Genomic DNA, 18,336 nt, shown 5'->3' with positions numbered 1-18,336 from the left:
TGGTGGATTTTCCCTTTTATTAATATATAAAGTCCTCCTGAGACTCAGAGCCAGAACTCAGCAGCTATGGATATGAGTATTACCCCATACAGCAAATGTTAGAGAAGCTGAAAGGAATCAGACTTCAATGAGAGATATGAATGAAATGGACTTGGTTAGGACTAAGGTAAATCAGACGAAACAGTATTGACTGCATTTTAAAACTTCAACTTCTGTGTGAGGCCAAAGGAAGAGATGTTTATTTGGTGCAATAGCTATACTTTCTGTAGCATGCTATATAATTTAACTTATATGATCAGTTTATTCAGCCACCATAACTACATGGAAACTTGAACAGGGAGTGAGAATTTGGTTGGTTTGTACAAGTTAGTGTGAAGCCTCAATACATCCCAGAGTAATTTGGGCAGAGAATAAATATTTGCAAAGCCCCCTTGAGGGACTGGAGGAAAATGTAAAAATATTAAACTTACTGACCTGGGGAATTCCTGGTATTCTCACAAGCATTGGGGACTGCCAAATTAGTAGGCTGAGCCCTCGATCTTGGGGCTTGCCCTTATGAAGCCTGTTGCTGCAAAGGAAAGGCTAAGCCTACTTATAATTGTGCCTAACAGTCACCTCCAGAGAATCTCTTTTCTTGCTCAGATGTGGCCTTGGCAAGTGGTCTTGCTACCCTCCCCCTAACGTGGACATGACTCCTAGGGGTGTAAATCTCCCTGGCAACATGGAACATGACTCCTGAGGATGAGCCTGGACCTGGCATTGTGGTATTGAGAAAGAATTCTTGACCAAAAGGGGAAGAGAAATGAAACAAAATAAAGTTTCAGTGGCTGGGAGATCTCAATTGGAGTAGAGAGGTCATTCTGGAAGTTATTCTTATGAATTATATAGATACCCCTTTTTAGTCGTTAGTGTATTAGAATAGCTAGAAGGAAATATCTGAAACTGTTGAACTACAATCCAGTAGCCTTGATTCTTAAGGATGGTTATTTAACTTTATAGCTAATATGGTGTGACTGTGTGAATGTAAAAACTTTGTGGCTCACACTCCCTTTATCCAGTGTATGGACATATAAGTAGAAAAATGGGGACAAAAATAAATTAATAATAGGTGGGGATGGGAGGTATGGGATGTTTTTGGTGTTCTTTTTTACTTTTTTTTAATTTTTTCTTTCTTTTTTTTAAGTTAATGAATGTGTTCAAGGGCTGAATGTGGTGATGAATGCACAACTATATGATGATACTGTGAACAACTGATTGTTCACTGTGGATGATTGTATGGTATGTGAATAATCTCAGTAAAATTTCAGGGAAAAAATAAAAATAAAAATTGTATCTCACAACAGTTTTGCCTTTAAAGTCTATCTTGTCTGACATTAGTATGGGTAACTTAGCTCTTTTTTTGGTTGCTGCTTGTGTGGAATATCTATTTCCAATCTTTTACTTTCAACCTATTTGTGTCCATGGGTATAAGGTGAGTCTCTCTTAGATAGCATCTAGATGAATCCTACTTTTTTTACGCATTCTGACAATCTGTCTTTTGATTGGGGAGTTAAATCCATTAACATTCAATGATATTACTATACAGGCAGCACTTCAAGCATTTTATCCTTTGATTTTTATATGTCGTATCTTATTTTTGTCTCTCTTTTTACCCTTTTAGTTACCCTTACTGATAATCTTCACTGCTATGCTTTCCTCTTGGCCTCTCTCTCCTGTTTTTCCCTTTCAGCCTGCAGAACCCCCTTTAGTTTTTCTTGTAGGGCAGTTCTCTTATTGACAGACTCTCTCAGTTACTGTTTATCTGTGTATAATTTAAACTCTCCGTCATTTCTGAAGGCTAGTTTTGCCAGATAAAGAATTCTTGGCTGGCAGTTTTTCTCTTTTGGTACCTTAAATATATCATCCACTGCCGTCTCACCTCCATGGTTTCTTTTTTTCTTTTTGGTATGAATAAGTCTTTATTTATTCATTGTATTGTCCCAGGAAAAATGGGGAAGGGGAAAGGGTCAGCATGTGTTAAAAAGTGATAGCAGAAGGGGAAGGAAGTACCCAGTACAAAATCAACCATCAGATAAACATTCCCAGTGATAGGGTCACCAAAGCCCAAGGGGGCTCAGTCTCCTGCAGTTCAGGAATGAGGGGAAGGGATTAGGGAACAGACAGGTATATGCTTTCCTACCCTCCCTTCATCCCCATAAATTCAAGATTCCACACAAAGCTTTGGTTTCTAGCAGTAAACATGGAGTTACATCCTTCTGTCTCCTGTTAAACAATCGTGTGGCCACTTTGACATAAGTTTCTTGCACCTGCATAAAAGTTCCTGAGTGACTTGGATATACATTCATCTTCCCTCTTTGAATCTCTTACTTCCACTTTCTACATGGAACCTCCCCCCCACCACACACACACCCATTATTTCTCTCTATCCTAGGATTAAGTAGGTTTGGTCAATCCAAGTACAGCAGTGTTGAACTTTTGGCATGAATCACATCAAGGAATGATCTTAATTCAGAAGGTTGGGAATGAGGGATGGAGGGTTTCTAGATTCCTCAGGTCTTTTGCATAAATTGTTGAAGAGTTGTGGAGATAACCCCAAAATTTTGTGTATGGGGGGACTGGAAAGGGGCAATGGGGTAAGTTTTTAGGACAGAAGATCTAGTCCAAAATTGGAAATAAGGAAAGGAGAACACGAAAGAAAGGATGGTTCAGGATCCCCTCTTCAAAGAGTGGCTCCCAAGCATATTTCAGATCTTTTTGCCTGGTGCAGAATCTTCTGTCAAAGATGCTTTGGCTATTTTTCTTTCACCACAAAAAAAAAAAAAAAAAAGTTTGTAAACAATAAAAATCCCAAAAGAACACAGAGAAAGACCAACACGTTATATTTACACAGATTAGGCCACCTAGCAATCACCAAATCAGTGACTCGTGAAGCTCTACAAAGCCCAGACAAATACAATAACTACAGGGAGGCAGCATTTGGGGGAGACAAGAATCCAGGATCAGACACACATCATCCAATGCGTTCTGCATTTGCCCCGTCTCAACACAGTGAGGTAGCTTTGCAGTGATCCCACAGCATGTAAACGAAACCCCCTTTCTCCTTTAGCTACTATGACACTATAATCACTACTGCAGCAGGGTAGGACATTAGTTCTGGGTGCCATGAAGAAGCCTTCACTGATGGTCTCTCTGGAAGCCAAGCAGGAAAAGTCCAGACATTTGAAAGGTTAAGAATTTTAGTCTTTGCTTCATACATCCACCCTTGGACACACACACACACACACACACACACACACACACACACACTGTGCATGGCAGGCCCAGCCTAATCCAGAAAAGGATGGATCTGGCGTCCCAAGCCAAGTCCTGTGCCCTATGATTAAGAGATTACCAACATATGTAATAAGGGAACGAATCCCTTGTTACATGTATTGGTAACTCGCACCTAATCTTGGCTTCTTCTCTTGACCTTTAACCTGGCCCAGCCTCTCCTAACCTCTCTGCCCATCTTCCCATTTAAACTAATTTCCAATCTTCCAGTAGGAGATCAAGTCATGGGGCGACCCAATTAAAACACAGTCTCCCATAAAGGGAGGGATTTCAAGAGGACACTATGGCAGAAAAGCCAGCTCTAATTGGCAAAAATGAGATAGTTCAAGTAGTTGTTCTTTGTGGTGATAAAGCAACAATAAAAAAGTATTCCTGCTGTGCAGACCTGGAGCTGCTGCTGACTTATCCCTGAGGTTGTTCATGTACCTGAGAACACAGTGCAGGAATGAGGGCCTCAGATTAAAATATACAAAAATATAAAACCAGAATATTTATATTAAGAAAAAAAAGTTAAAATGCACAAGATATGTCATTCGCACACAGCTAGTGCAGTTGGCATCCTGGAAAAAGTGGGACCCAAGGTGCACGTATCCAAGGGAGCAAATAAATTGTATTGGCCCAAAATGGGGTAGTGAGCTTAGGAGCAGTTGGTCTGCAGCTGTCCCACCAAGCACCCGTTTTACCTGTCATCACAACCCACTGCTTAGGATAGTTCCCAGCACCCTGACCCAAGAGAGGGTTATGAGACAAGACATGGAAAAACCCTGTTCCACCCCTGAGATTCCCTCCCACAGAAAGTATTGGCTGCCGGGTTGGGTCCATCAAACGGCTCTCATCTTTTCACTCTGGCATGAGAAATTTTTATAAATCCTCTTTCAAAGGAAAACTTCCCTATCCAAGTCACTGTCATAAAACTAGAGATTCTAGAGTATTTCATGCAGGCTCTAAGGGTATTTCTCCTAAAAGCCCTCACTTGTATTTGGATAGAGCTTGGTTGGAATTCCTTTGCCTCACCACCCTCCCCCACCAAGATGGAAGAGGGGGTGATGCTATGGACCCCAGCCTGAGATACACGGCAGTGCCAGCTGTCCCTACCCACCATCTCCCACTTTCTCCAATCTGCCGATTGACGCCTGCTCCTTGGAACTTCCTAATCGCAAAAGGATTGCCCCCACGTGCTGTAGGCTCAATGCTGGGCCTCTGGGAGCAGGGCAGGGCTGTGGATCTCTTCTTTCTCCCCAAAGTAGGAGGGCTTTCCCTGTGAGCTGGCCGCCTGCTGGGCCTTCAGTGGACATGAGGCTACCATACCGCTGATGCTTCGGCAGAAGTGACAGTTCTTGGGCTAGGGTGGCAGCTTGCATTCCTTGGCATGATGGTCTAGACAGCCACAATTGTAGCACCTGTCTCCTTTTCATCTGCGCTTCTACATGTTCTTCCCCTTTGGCCGTCTCTCACTCCCAATACAGAACACCCCACCAGTTCCAGTGACAAGAATAGATTCCAGGCCCTTGGCAGACTTCTTAAAGGTGAACTGCACTGCCTCACCTTCCTTCATGCTCCGGAAGCCCTCCATGTGCAGCTTACTCTGATGCACAAAGACATCCACAGGGGGGTCGAGTGCGACCCGGGCGCGGGCGGTCATGGACAGGAAGCCGAACCCCATGCGCGCATTGAACCACTTACAGATGCCGGCACCGTGCAGCCGCTGTGCCTCCGCCGCCGCCTTGGCGCAGCCACCTGCAAACTGCTGGTTGGACACAGAGCCCGTGGTCGTCGCCTGAGCCCGCGGCCCTAGGCCCCTGGTCAGGTGGCTGCTGGCCCCAGAGAAGTCCGGAGGCAAAGGGGTGGCTCAGAGAAGAGGCAGCTACATCTTCCCCGGCACCCCATGGTTTCTAATGAGAAATCAGTAGTTAATCTTATTGTAGTTCCCTTGTATGTGATGAATCGCTTTTCTCCTGCTGAGGGGGAGAGCAAGCATGTTTTTGTTTAAATGAGAGAGGTTGTATTATTTAAAGTGGGACAGTGATATTATTGCTATTGCTGTTGTCTGGAGGTATGGCTAGACGTGTGTATATAAATTTTGAGTACCAAGAAGGTGGACCATTGTGGACAGGGAAGACTGGAGAGCAGCAACCACTCCAAAATCCTTCTAGTATACATTTTTTAGTGTAACTACACTTTCCAAAGATTCCCCTGGAGCTAGAGCTCTAGATGAAAATTAGTTTCTAATAGTTAATACACAGTACCATATTTCTTTTACAGCAGAGTTCTAGTTTCCAGCCACTTGTTTTGTAGATGCCAACAGTGTCCATTGTGAAGCTAGTGGCAGCAGCAGGTTCCTTATCCCTGGATGACAACTTGATGACTACCTTAAAGTCAAAAGTCCAAGGGATGACTCTTGAAGATTATTGTATAACAATGCAGCTTACAAGGGGTAACAGAGTGATTGTGAATGCCTTGTGGATCACACTCCTTTTATCCAGTGTATGGATGCATGAGTAGAAAAATGGGGACAAAAACTAAATGAAAAATAAGGTAGGGATGATTTGGGTGTTCTTTTTTACTTTTATTTTTTATTCTTATTTTTACTTTTTCTGGTATAAGGAAAATGTTCAAAAAATTGATTGGGGTGATGAATGCACAACTATATGATGGTACTGTGAACAGTTGATTATACACCACGGATGACTATGATATGTGAATATATCTCAATAAAACTGAATTTAAAAAAAAAAGTCCAAGGGAGACCTCTGATTCCCTCCCTTCCTGGTTACAGCATAAGTAGTAGCTGTCTTGGCAGGTCAGGCTGGTGATGTTTATTGTGGAATCTTTCCTGGAAACCCATCATAGAGCTCTGACCTTCTAGTGAATTTTAATACATCTTATTTCTTATATTAAATCATTTTATGCTTACATTAATGTTTCTGATTCTCAAAACTGAACCCTGATTGATAAACCAAAAATTCGAGGACTCCATTGCTATTTTCCAGGTCAATATCATTTTAAAGAAGTTGCTGCAATGTTCAGTCAGGAATTCTCCCAGGGGGTGAGAAACCGTTTAGCAAATAAGTAACTTTTGGAGCTAATTACTTTTCATTAGTCTGAACATACATGCTACATATTGTGGCCAAGCAAACTCTGTCATTTCTTAAAGAAAAGAACTTTGTTACGCATTGTGCAACAATGATTGCTGCCATGCTCTGATCGGCTTTAAATGACTGGACAGGCAAGTCATCATGTTACAATCTGAATTTCAGAAATGCTAGGGTTTTCAGTGTTTTTATTTTCCAAACATTATTTTAGAAGAACATCAAAAGCATCAAAAATACAAACCTGGCCTACTGGGTAACATAAGAACAATTATAAAATATTTGAAAATACATCACATACATCACAGGAAAGCATCAAGAGAACTAATTGATGTACCCTGCTAATTAATCATATTCAACTGAACTTTCATTACTTTTAGTTCTCATTTTAGCCCTTATGAAGAAACAAGTCTATCTATCTATCTATCTATCTATCCATCCTTACAGATATGGATATATGGGGGGTGGGGTGGGGTGTAGGAATCTAGTCCACTATGTATTTCATGCAAGTTAAATCAATAATCTCTCAATGAGCATAAAGAAACAGGATACCTCATATGCACATTCTTAGTTTTCTTTATGTTGTAATTTTTTACCTCCCAAAGATGGGCCCTATGCTGGTCACATCATCTCAAACTCAAAGGTCACACAGGAAACCTGACCTTTTTAATTTTACAAGTAGAAATTACTTTTGTTTTAACCTTTTATTAAATCACATCTGAAATGTCTGGCCAAAAAAGATATATACATATACCTTTAAAAGTGTGAAATATCTTTTTGATTAATGCTATTAATTATAATGCTGTTTGGCCTATTGGAATAATGACCAGATTTTGAATTTAGGAACAAAAGTCTAATTCCTACTTTGCCACAATCCTTCAAATCATCATGAGAGAGGATCTTCCATTTCTTAATTCTGTCTTTATTAAATAGAGGTAATACACTAACCTATCCCACAGGAGGACTAAATAAAAAGTGTTGTATTAAAAACTGAAAAACACATTAAGCAGATTCATAGTGATTTCCAAAACAGTATTCAATTACAAAAAAGAAAAAGCAGGAGAGGGGATATTTTCTGTTCTAAAATTTAATGAAAAAGTAAAGAAAGAAAGGGAAGGAAGGAGAGGGGATGTGGGAATGGAAGGAGGGAGGGAGGGAAGGAGACCAGATAGGAAGGAGAGAGAAAGGAAGAGAATAAAAAAAGAGGCAGAAAAAGAAAGATCTAAAAAGTGAATTTAAAAACAAAATAAAACCCATACCTCATACTTAATTCTCAGAAATAGAAATGATTGGTTGATACTGGAAAGCAGGAGTTGTTTGATGAGGCTGAACAGGATTCTAGCTGAATATCTACTCTGTCTTCTCCATGTCTTTCATGACCTCTGTATTTGGGAAGAAACTGAGGGAGGGTGCTATAAATTGAGTCTTTCATCCAAAGGAATAAAGTGCCTTTCAATCTGCAATAATAGTTCTTGATATAACAATTTATAAAGATAGGTTTTTTGTCTTGATGCTCATCTTGTGTCTAGCAGTTATAGTTCCAAAATTCTAGAAAGTCCAGATGCTAACTGTATAATGAAAATATTTTCTTCCATAAAAATGTGGGCTCACAGTTATTGTGCTAGGAATCACAGAATATACAATAAAATTAGTTTTAGGTATAGAAATATTAAATTTATTTTTCCTTACTGTCCATTTCCAGTTTAAGATTAACGGAAGAGAAGAAGACAGTTTGAAAACAGATCTTAATTTTTCTACTGTAGTGATAAAGACAAGAGTAGTAAAGACAAAAAAGAAGTTATTTCTAGCTACTTGGATACTTTTTGTCAAGCTATTAGTAAACCTTTCTCACACAGAAGGAAAGCATAAATCAAAGCACTCCCAATCTCATCCTCATGGCTTGTTAAGTAAAATTAAAGGTAACAGTCCAGACTGCTTCTTACATAAAGCCCTGCCTGAGATGACCACAGTAGCACCTTCTCTCCCAGGAACAGCGCAACTCCATTGAAAATGCAACCCTATTTTCACAGGATTCTTGGATAAGATCATTCCAAAATAGAACAATTTATTTCAACAAGCATAAACATATCTTTCTTTCTTTAAAAGAACTATATATCTTCTCCATCAACACAAAATGATAACACCTGTAATAAGAAATAGCACTAATTGTAAACATTAGTGACTGCCTTATGAGAGGAAAGAACTCAATGTCTGGATATTTTTGATAAGTTATAGATAATATATTTCTGATTTTCTGCCTTAATAGTATATTATTTGTTCAAATCAGCCTGCTACAAAAAAAAAGAGGTGTATTGTTCCCTTTTTCAACATTTCAAAGAATAAAAATTTATAATTGTATTCATAAAGTAACACCTCCAACCAAAAGTCATAACTTCACATTCTTTAAAAAACCCTGCCAATATATACTTTGAAGACCCGTAACACTGACTCAAATGACTCAAATGATCATAATCAGTTGGTTTTCTGTTTTAACATAGCAGCATCATTATTCCTGGCATGTATTTAAAAGTTACTACAGAAGATTGTGACATTGCTCAGGGTTGAAATCTAAATAATAAACTTTCACTACAATTCTTAAAATGTCAAGGAACTACAAAGCAACAAATCAATAAGAAGCTAGTACTTCAGATAAAAGAACATCTTAACTACCAACTGTTTAGCTGTATCTTTAAGTTTTGATCTACTTAAAGTAAAAAACAAAACAAAACAAAACAAAAAACCCGTTTGTACAAGATTCTCTGGCTTTCATGACTTTACACGGAGGGGACTGGAATCTGCTTGGCTGAAGTGCTGTCATATTCTTGCATTAAATCACTAGTGGTGTGATAATGCATGGCAATATATGAATTCGCAAATCCAAAAGAGTGTACTGGCTGTAAGTTATGTGGGATGCTCTCTTCCTGGGAAGGGCTGCTGTTATAGATGCTGTAGTACAGTTCAATGCGAGTGTTGATGGGGGTTGAGCTGCTCTGGCGAAAGTGTTGATGTCCAGCTGACATCTTGGGACTTACCATGCTTTCCTTTGAATGACTTGGGCCACAAGCCTGGTCCACAAATTTCTTCTGTGGCTTTGGAGACAACATGTAGGCAGAGTTTGTTTCATGATGGGAGGATTTGTTTCTGTTGACTTCAAGGTTCCCTTTCCCCATGGCTCGAAGTCGGGTCTTCTGTTTGCAGCAAAAAAAACCCAGGCCTATGTACTGGAGGCACCAGAACACTTTCTTTCTCAGCCCTGCACTGTTCCGAGAATATATAAAAGGGTTTAATCCTGACTTGAAAAATATAAGAGTAAACCCAAACAGTTCAAACTGGTAAAGGATGAAGCTCCCATTGCTGGACAGAACCACCTGCACCAAGGAAACCCCCAGTGGAAGACAGCACACCAGGACCGAGAGCACAATGATCACACAGGTGACCACAGCTTTGGAATCCTTGGCAGTGGAGAGATTGATGGCTGATACCAGCTGGAGCCGGCTGGCTGCAGGAGTTGGCAGCTGGTTGAGACTCTTGGTGTAACCGTGGGTCTGAACATGCTGCAGTTTGTTGTAATTCTGGTTCCTATACAGAGCTGGTAGAGTACACTGGATGGGATCTCCACCTCTCTTCACAGGGGCCCCCATGAAAGGCTTTGGCCTGGAAGCATCAACTGTGACTACAGGGGGGCACTTCCTGACTTGAGCATTCTTCCGCAGGGTCTGAGCAATCATGATGTAAGAGACGGAGACCACAGCAACACAAAAGGTGAAGTCGACCACATAGAGAGACAGAATGGCTTTCCCTTCTCTAGCAATCAGACTAGACATGGGAAGGCAGAGGTGGGACTTGCTGGTTTTCATGGTAGCCAGGGTGGCAAGAGTGAAACTGGTGGCCCACAGAAGCAGAGTGAGGAGCAAGGTGCAGGGAAAGGAGGCCGTGCGATTAGGCTGCTTCCCCAACACCATGCGGAGCCGGTGCAGGGCAATCACTGCCACTGTCTTGAGTGACATGATGATGAAGCCCGAGCTGGTGAGATGGAAAGTGAAGCAGAAAGCATCTGGAATATTACTGTCTGAGCTGAAGAACAGTATGAAGGTGAACATGGGGGCAGTCACTCCACAAATGAAAAGGTCACAGAAGGACAGGTTCAGGATCATGAAATCAAAGTTGGTTCTGAATTTCCTAAAGGCTGGATCAAAGAAGGACAAGAAGACAATGAAGTTGCCATAAGAGCCCAGGCAGAAGATGACTGCGAGGAGAAAAGTGCAGGTTACCAGGGTGGCTGTGTGGATGAGATCCTGGAGCTCCTCCTGGAGAGAGGTGCCATTTTCTCCTTGTGAGCGTGGCATGTGTAGCAAGGTGGCATTGGGAGCATACCAAAGGTGGTCTGTGGAGTTCATCTTCAAAGAGAAATGCCTCTTCCTTCAGTTGCCCAAAACTACTCAGTGGGAAGTCAGGGCCTCAACTCACAGATGAGCAGGTATGTGTCAAAAGAGTGCCAAGACAGATAAGCCTGCACAGAAAAATGCATACCCAGAAATGGAAAGGAATTAATGTAGAAAGCATAGTGATCTTATGATCTTTCAAGAATTTTTCAGCTCTGACACATGCACAGCAAGCAATTCTCTTCACAAAGCACAATACAGAAAAGAAGCAAACACCTCACAGTCCATTCATTCAAATAATTTTTAGTTTTATGATCCAGTAGTTTTCAAGCTAGTTTAAGCATTACCTGAAAAGCGTGCTAAAAAAGCAGATTCCTGGGCCTCACCCCTAGAGATTCTGATTGAGCAATGGGCAAATGTCAACTTTTAGAAACACCCTGTGTCGGGTACTGGAAACACAAGAACATAACCTCTTTGTCAAAGAGATCACAATCTAGTTGGAGATCAACCTGACCATGTAAATATAGCCTAATGTAGTAAGTGCACAGAGGAGGAGAACCTACTCCAATTTGGGGAAGGGACTGGAAAGGATGAATGGAATCTGGTGAGTAGGAAGGAGCTAGCCAGGTTAAAGGTGAGGGCCAGGAGTCGAGGTACAGGACAGGCTGGGAGAAGGGGAGCAGATCTTTGCACAAGCAAAGGTTCTGAGGCAAGAAACAGCATATGCTTGAAATATAAGCTAGGCATAACAAATCCTGTTTCTTTCCCTAGAAAAATCCCTTATTTCCTATTATTTATAATTCCTTATCTCTGCTTGAAATTTCTTGGCAAACTCCATATCCTTCTTTGGAAAATTTTTGTGTAAGACTATATTTAAGACGGAAAATGAAAGTAACAAAAGTGTCAGAATTATATTTGAGATTTACTAGATGCAAAGCACCACTTTGTCAACTCAAATCTACTATATAAATGAGAGTTATCACTTTCAAACCTTCCATGTTGTTCCTAACCCCAAAGTCCTGTGTGGCTTGGTGCCTACCAGGCTCCTAAAGGGGTTTCCAGTGGGACCATCTAAGTTGTTCTTTGGATATTGGTGCAAAACTCTGACAATCAAAAAGCATTTGCTTTAATCTAGCATTTTAGGAATAACAAATGGCTCTAGGGAGGTACACAGGTAAGGCTCAGTGTATTTGACCACTAGGTAGAGCAGAGTCCCAGAAGCCTCCAGCAGTGCTCAATGTTAACCCTTTAGTTGCTGGGGCACTGGGAAAGGGGCCAGGGCAGTGAGGGATCACTGGGGGCTCCAGGCAGCAGCTATTAAACTACCCAATACAGAAGTCTCAGCATCTACAACAGTACGGCTGTGCCAGTGAGTTTCAGAGAAGTAACAGTCCTCGGAAATCCATATAACCAACTGGGCTGTCCTTTAAGGAAGAAGATAACTTCTACAGTCTAAGGATCAAAGTGCATATTAATATGCAATATGGTGAATCTCTCCACTGGGAAGTGAGACCAATTACTATACTTTAAAAGTTTTGTGAAAGGTTAAAAAAAAAAAAAAAAAAAAAAAGCAAATACTGACCTTTTCTTTTTTTATTAGAATTTAAAAAATAAAAGATAGCTTATTGTTACTGCTTAAAGATTATGTACCTGTTTCTGAACTCTTTTTTTTCCCTATTGCCTTTTTTTTAATTATAGAAGTTGTAGATTTACAGAAACATCATGCAGAAAATAATTTCCATATAACACCCTATTATAAACTCCTTGCATTAGTGTGGTATATCTATTACAACTGATGAAAGAATGTTATTAAGCTTGTACTATTAACTATAGTCCATGGTTTATAGGGTTCACTATTTGTGTTGTACAGTCCTATGTTTTTTAAACATTTTTATTGTAGCAACACATATATAACCTAAAATTTTCCCTTTTAGCCACACTGAAATACATAATTTAGTGGTGTTAATTATATACACTGTTGTGCTACTATCACCATCACCCCAAATATAAACTCTGTACAATTTAAACATTAATTTCTGCTTCTATATCTCTACCCTAGGCCCTGGTTAACCTGTGTCGTTGTTTCTGACTTTGCTTATTCTAATTATTTTATATCAGTGATATTATCCAACATTTGTCCTTTTGCTGTTATTTTATTGTTAACTGGAATTGGAGTTAACTTACAAAAAGGGAAGGGAAAACCCAATCTGGGGGGTGGGAAAAACAGAGGTGATACCAATGTCTATAACAAAGCACCCTCCCTCCTTCCCCACAAGGGCTTCCTCCTTGTAAGTAGGAAATAAAAAGGGGTTAAGAGAGAAGCAGGATTTGGTTTGGGGAAATTAAAAGAATGAAGAGTCTTGAATCAGTATGCTCAGAGAAATATAGTCAGTGGATAATGATGAAGGAGTGGGTTGATGGGAGTTATAAAGACCCCAAGGCAGGAGATACTTGTGAAAGAGGGTGTCAAGGGGCAAAGGAGATGGTGAGGCACTGACATTTGTCAAGGGTAAGAGGCAGGAGGGGAAAAGAGGAGTTTGGGGAGTTGAGGGAACCTTTCACTTTTTGTACATGTGGAATTTTTTCAATACATTTAAAAAATTGCAGGTCAGAAGATAATATACTTATCACTATCTTTATTATTATATTAACTTTATTCCTTATGATGTGCCAGGCACTGTTTTCAATGTTCCACAACAGCCCTGAATTAGGTACTATAACTTATCTCCATTTTGCAAATGATGAAACTGAGTCAGAGAGATCACCTAACTCAAAGTGGTAGAGAATGGATTGTACCTAAGTAGCTGCTCTCCAGAGCCTGCACTCTTAGCAACTATGGTAAACAGAATAAAGAAGAAATCAAGAGGAATACCCAAGAAGTCAAGGCAGTATCCCCATGTTAGAAGATAATTACAGTAGCTATAATTTATTGGTTCTAATACGTTAGGCAATTATAACAAACACTTTACATAAGTTATCTAACTTTATTTCATTCTGAGAACAATCATATGAATAGCTATTGCAATCTCTTCCCAACTGAAAGTTCCTGGGAACCAAAATTCTGGCATTTTGTTTCTGTATGCCTTTTTGGCAAGCTTGATAAGTATGGCTCCAGTAAAAAGTAATCATAAATCAGACCTATTGGGATAATTAAAAAAAAGGAAGGAATCAAGGACTGACTAGAGAAAAGGTTAGAAAAGCAGAAAGCAGAAGGTTTTGGCAGAGAAACTTTCACAAAAGGAAGCAGAGGGAAAGCAAACTCAGGTCTTAGAACTAGAAACTGTTAAGAAAGAAGACTGCTAAGAAAGAAGAGGCTGAAATCACAATTTGGCATGAAGTTATGATAGCAGAATTATAAAACTCGATTTGGGGAGGGGAGTAAATTAATATGTATTTACTATTCTTAAATACTAAATCACAGTTACTGATGTTATTTTCAATGCAAACATACAAGCTAAACGTTTCTGGGAAGTGGGAGAAGATGTAACAAAATCAGAAAGAGTTTAAGCTGGATCACCAGACTACAACATGCATTTTAGCCATAATAAGACAATGAATTCACGTGCATCTTTTTAAAAGCTGAAGAGGAGGGATCCTGAAGTGACTAGTAAGATAGGGATAGTAAAAGAAAATTTATTGTATAGTGCCAATTATTTCTCATTAAGATGTGTAGGAGCCTCTGATAACTTAATGTGCTCTTTTAATTTTGTAGTAAACATTAAAATATTTTATATGCGCTTTTACAAATCATCCCATGGCCTAGATTCTTCTAACCCAATTTTTATCGGCATAATGTCTTAAATTCCTCCAGCACAGGTATTTTCAGAGCCTAACCCTTACAGAGGGAAACGTTCTGAATTATTATGATCCTTCCCATTGTATTGATGAAGGAAATCTCAGGGAGGCTGGATAACTTGCCCAAGGTCACTAAAATTCAAGTCAGATTTATCTGATTCCAGAGCTCTGGCTCTTCCTACCCAGTGGAACAACAAACCTCTTGAAGCTCGGAGGGGCTGATGGCGTGAGGCAGTGAAGACTTGGGTTCAGTGGATGAGGGGAAGGGGAAGTTAGGGAATCCTCCAGCGTGGAGTGAGAAGGACTCAGCCAAGGAGAGACGATACACGCCAGGGAAGGCGATAGGTGGGGGCTCCAGGCCAGGGTGAGGAGAGGTGATGGTTGGGAGGGCCTAGGCTGGAAAGCTAACAGGAGATCCGGCAGAGGGCTGGTGGGGAGAGAAGGACGCGCGGACGGCGAGGGGGGCGTCCCTCACACCAGGCAAAGAAGGGCGCAGTAGCTTTTCCGCAGGCCGCGCGCGCCTGGTGCACAGGTGCCGACAGCCGGGCCTGGGCAGCCGCGCTTCTAGTTAAGCCACCAGCCTCCTGGGCCTGGTCCTCCCTGTCCCGGGAGGGTCATCCTCCTCCAGGGGCCTGTGGCCTCTCACCTGCCCGGTGGCCGCAGCGCCGCCCCTCCTCCTCCATCTTGTAGCCCAGACCGCAGATCCGCCCGCCGCCCAGGAGGATGCAGGGCTGGAGGCACCATCTCCGTGGCCGCCGTGGCCGCCGCCGCCGCGCATCCCCGGAGCCGCGGCGAGCCGGGGCGCGAGGGGCTCGGGGGCGCAGTCATGGAACCGCGCCGCCACTCCGCGGGAAACTCAGGCCTCGGCTCCCCGTGGCCTCCGGGACGTCCTCCGGCCCCGGGCCCCGCCCCGCGCCGCGCTAGCGGCTCCTGAGCCCGCGCGGCAGAATCTTGGTTCTCAGCCTCGCGTTTTGCTGTGTTTGAAGCCAAGGCTCCCAGAGGTAGTCGCGAGTTGAAATATGGAGGAAGACAGGGGCAAGCCGGTGTGCGCAGAAAGGATAGAGGTGGGGACGCCAATGGCACACAGCGAAACTTTGAGGCCTTTGCCTTAAGGTGGGGACCGTGGAATGGTGGCGGGGGGCGGGTTCACCGTGGGCTTCCTGCCACGCTCCCGACTGTGCCCGCAGCCCACCTTCCCCCAGCCCCTGTGCCTTCAAGCCGGCCTACCAAATATTTTTTCACCTAAATTGGCGTCTTCGTCCAGTTTGGAACTTGTAAATTGTCATATATATTTTTTTATAACAATTTAAATAAAATCAACTTTAACTTAATGTAAAATAGCTACACATTGTCCCTCTCTCCTAGGCTCTCTGAATTAATTTACTGAGGGAACTTAGCAAGGGGAAAAACTAGAGGGAAACAAATGCAAAGTAAAAAGAAACTGCTCATAAAAATAAAATAATTAAGCCAAGAAATAATAGAAATTAAATTAAGTTCTATTTAAAACTGTGTTGAAATGTAAAGAAATCTTGAATAGTGTTAGGTATACAGCTAGGCTAACTTTATTAAGAACACAAAAACTACCATCCTCTTATTCTTCTAACATGTCCAGAATAATAAATGCAATATTACACGTTTTTAGTTTCAGAGACATCAAGTAGCATTGGTGGGTTTGCTATTCTAGGTAGGAAATAAAGCCAGTTAAACTTTCAATCCTTAAGTGTCTCAACCTGGGTAGTTAGGATCTTAGTACTTCTCTAACCTTCTCAGGGATACTATTCAGAAACAGAGAATGCTACTTGAATGCCCCTTCCTTCAACCTAGTGCCTGAACACCAGTTAATGCCATTCAGGTGAAGTACTTAGTAAGACTATGTTGCTATTAAAATTCCCATTAGTTTATCTTTTTAAACAGAACTACCAACAAATACCAAGAATTTGATTTTTATATAATTTTTCTTTCCCAGTTTCTTGTGCTTTTGTCAAGAGAAAAACAAAAGAGCTGAACCACTTATGAAGTGGAATTCAGTCCAGAGTTTACTGTGCTATCAGAATTAAGAAATAACTTTACATGAAGAAATTTTTCCAATTAGTTCCCACATAACTTATACTCCACTCCCACCACTTGCAGTATAGCAGTTCTAATGTGTTGCTAGTGATGGTGACCATGGTCCCAAGTAATAATCAACAGAAAAAGACCTGTTAACATTTAGAGCAGAAATTGATCAAAATGATATGCCTCTGAAAAATTTAACTACTGCAAAATAATTGCCAGCTCATTTCCAGTCATTTGGCCATATGAAGGAAGAGATAACCATAGGTGTGGGCTGGATTGTGCCCATCAGAGTTACTACACCTATGGGAGAAATCTCACATTGGAAAAAAAAAAAAAAACTCACAAGTTTTAAAGGATTTTAGAGCTCTAGAAGAAGAAATCAGGACCCACTGAAGTCCCAGAGCTAGTTAGGACAAAGGCTAAAACTCTTTCTCCTATAATTATGTCTACAAAATCCACTAAGTGTGACAAATTATATTTACACCTAAATCTTCAGTCATTCACGTTTAAGAGAATAGAGGGGTAAATTTTCCTCCTAAAATTTGAAACACAATTTGAGGTGTTTGCTTTTTAAACTAGACACTTACTAGATCTTACATCAAAGATGATACAAGAGGCTTTCAACTCCCCCATTACTTCCACCCCCTCCCCCACAGAAATTTGCTTGGACTCTCTTCTATGCCCAATTTAACAAATGTTTTTAGACTCAGCTTTCAGCGGTAACTTCCAAACAATGGTCTACCACACTCCCCTCCCTGTAAATTTTGTTGCCACATTTGAGACTGTTCCTTCTGTCCTCATTTTTAATGTACCCTAAAGTAAAGAATATCTTAGACAAAAGTAGCCTTCTAGCTATTTTCTCTCCTTCTTCCCTTTCACTCCTGGGGCCACTGGTAGGAAATTCAGGTAATTAACTAGTTCAGTGTAACCTGATTGGGAAAAATCAAGGCAATAAGCAGCTTCTGGTTTCAGAATCACACAAATAACACATTAAAAGTTCAGATTAAGGAACCTGGCCTTGGTTCCAGTGTGGGAACCTGAAACCAACGACTCCAGCAAGTCTTCGCCAGTGGCTGGTTCTCAATTCTGGCTGCATGACCAAACCATCATGGAGCTTTTAAACAGGTCCTCAGGATCTTGTATTAATTGAAGTGCCCAGTCTGGAAATTGCAAAGGTATGTTTTTTACAGCTTATTTAGGAAAAAGCTCAAGTGGCCAGTGTAAAGTCTCACTACTCAAAGTGTGGTCCCAGGACCAGTAGCATTAATATCATACCTAGAAGCATGAATCAGGATTTACATTTTAACAAAATCCCCACATGATTTTTAGGCACACCAATTTGAGACTCAATCATCTAGATCAGTGCTGTCCAACCAAAGTGTCTATGATGACGGAAACATTCATCTGTGCCGTTCATTATGGAAGATAACCACTAACCTCATGAGGCTGAGTATGTGAAGTGTGGCTAGCGAGACTAAGGAGGTGAATTTTAATTTAAATGTAAATTCACAGGTGGCTAGTTGCTACGATACTGGACAGGGCTGATATAGACAATACATTTTGGTGTCAGAGGGCATGAATTCATAGATCCGTATCTATGGCTTCAAAAGGAACCCACTAAGGAAAAACTTCACAAAAGTCACTGCCTACAGCACTGTCTTCTCTTAATTAAGACAAAAACCAGG

The 18,336-nt window shown here is 41.1% G+C and overlaps 1 protein-coding gene and 1 pseudogene across 5 annotated transcripts in view; both read right to left on the bottom strand.

Annotated features, from left to right (window-relative positions):
- Positions 1-15,380, bottom strand: part of LOC119512926 (probable G-protein coupled receptor 75) — a 237,164-nt gene extending 221,784 nt beyond the window's left edge. Inside the window, exons 1-3 of one of the 5 annotated variants that reach the window (XM_037807750.1) lie at positions 15,243-15,379; positions 9,452-10,929; positions 7,711-7,801 (exon numbers count right to left, since the gene is read on the bottom strand). In XM_037807750.1, the coding sequence (XP_037663678.1) occupies positions 7,793-7,801; positions 9,452-10,816 (1,374 nt within the window). In that variant the 5' untranslated portion in view covers positions 10,817-10,929; positions 15,243-15,379 and the 3' untranslated portion in view covers positions 7,711-7,792. The other 4 variants (XM_037807746.1, XM_037807744.1, XM_037807745.1 and 1 more) reach the window with 4 other exon arrangements.
- On the bottom strand, positions 4,240-6,504 carry LOC119512758 (annotated as a pseudogene).
- Positions 15,381-18,336: the final 2,956 nt, after the last annotated feature.

The sequence above is a fragment of the Choloepus didactylus genome, chromosome 17 (assembly GCF_015220235.1).
Source record: "Choloepus didactylus isolate mChoDid1 chromosome 17, mChoDid1.pri, whole genome shotgun sequence".
Classification (NCBI taxonomy): domain Eukaryota; kingdom Metazoa; phylum Chordata; class Mammalia; order Pilosa; family Megalonychidae; genus Choloepus; species Choloepus didactylus.
The sequence above is the reverse complement of the archived record's forward strand: the minus strand, read 5'-3'. Positions and strand labels throughout refer to the sequence as shown.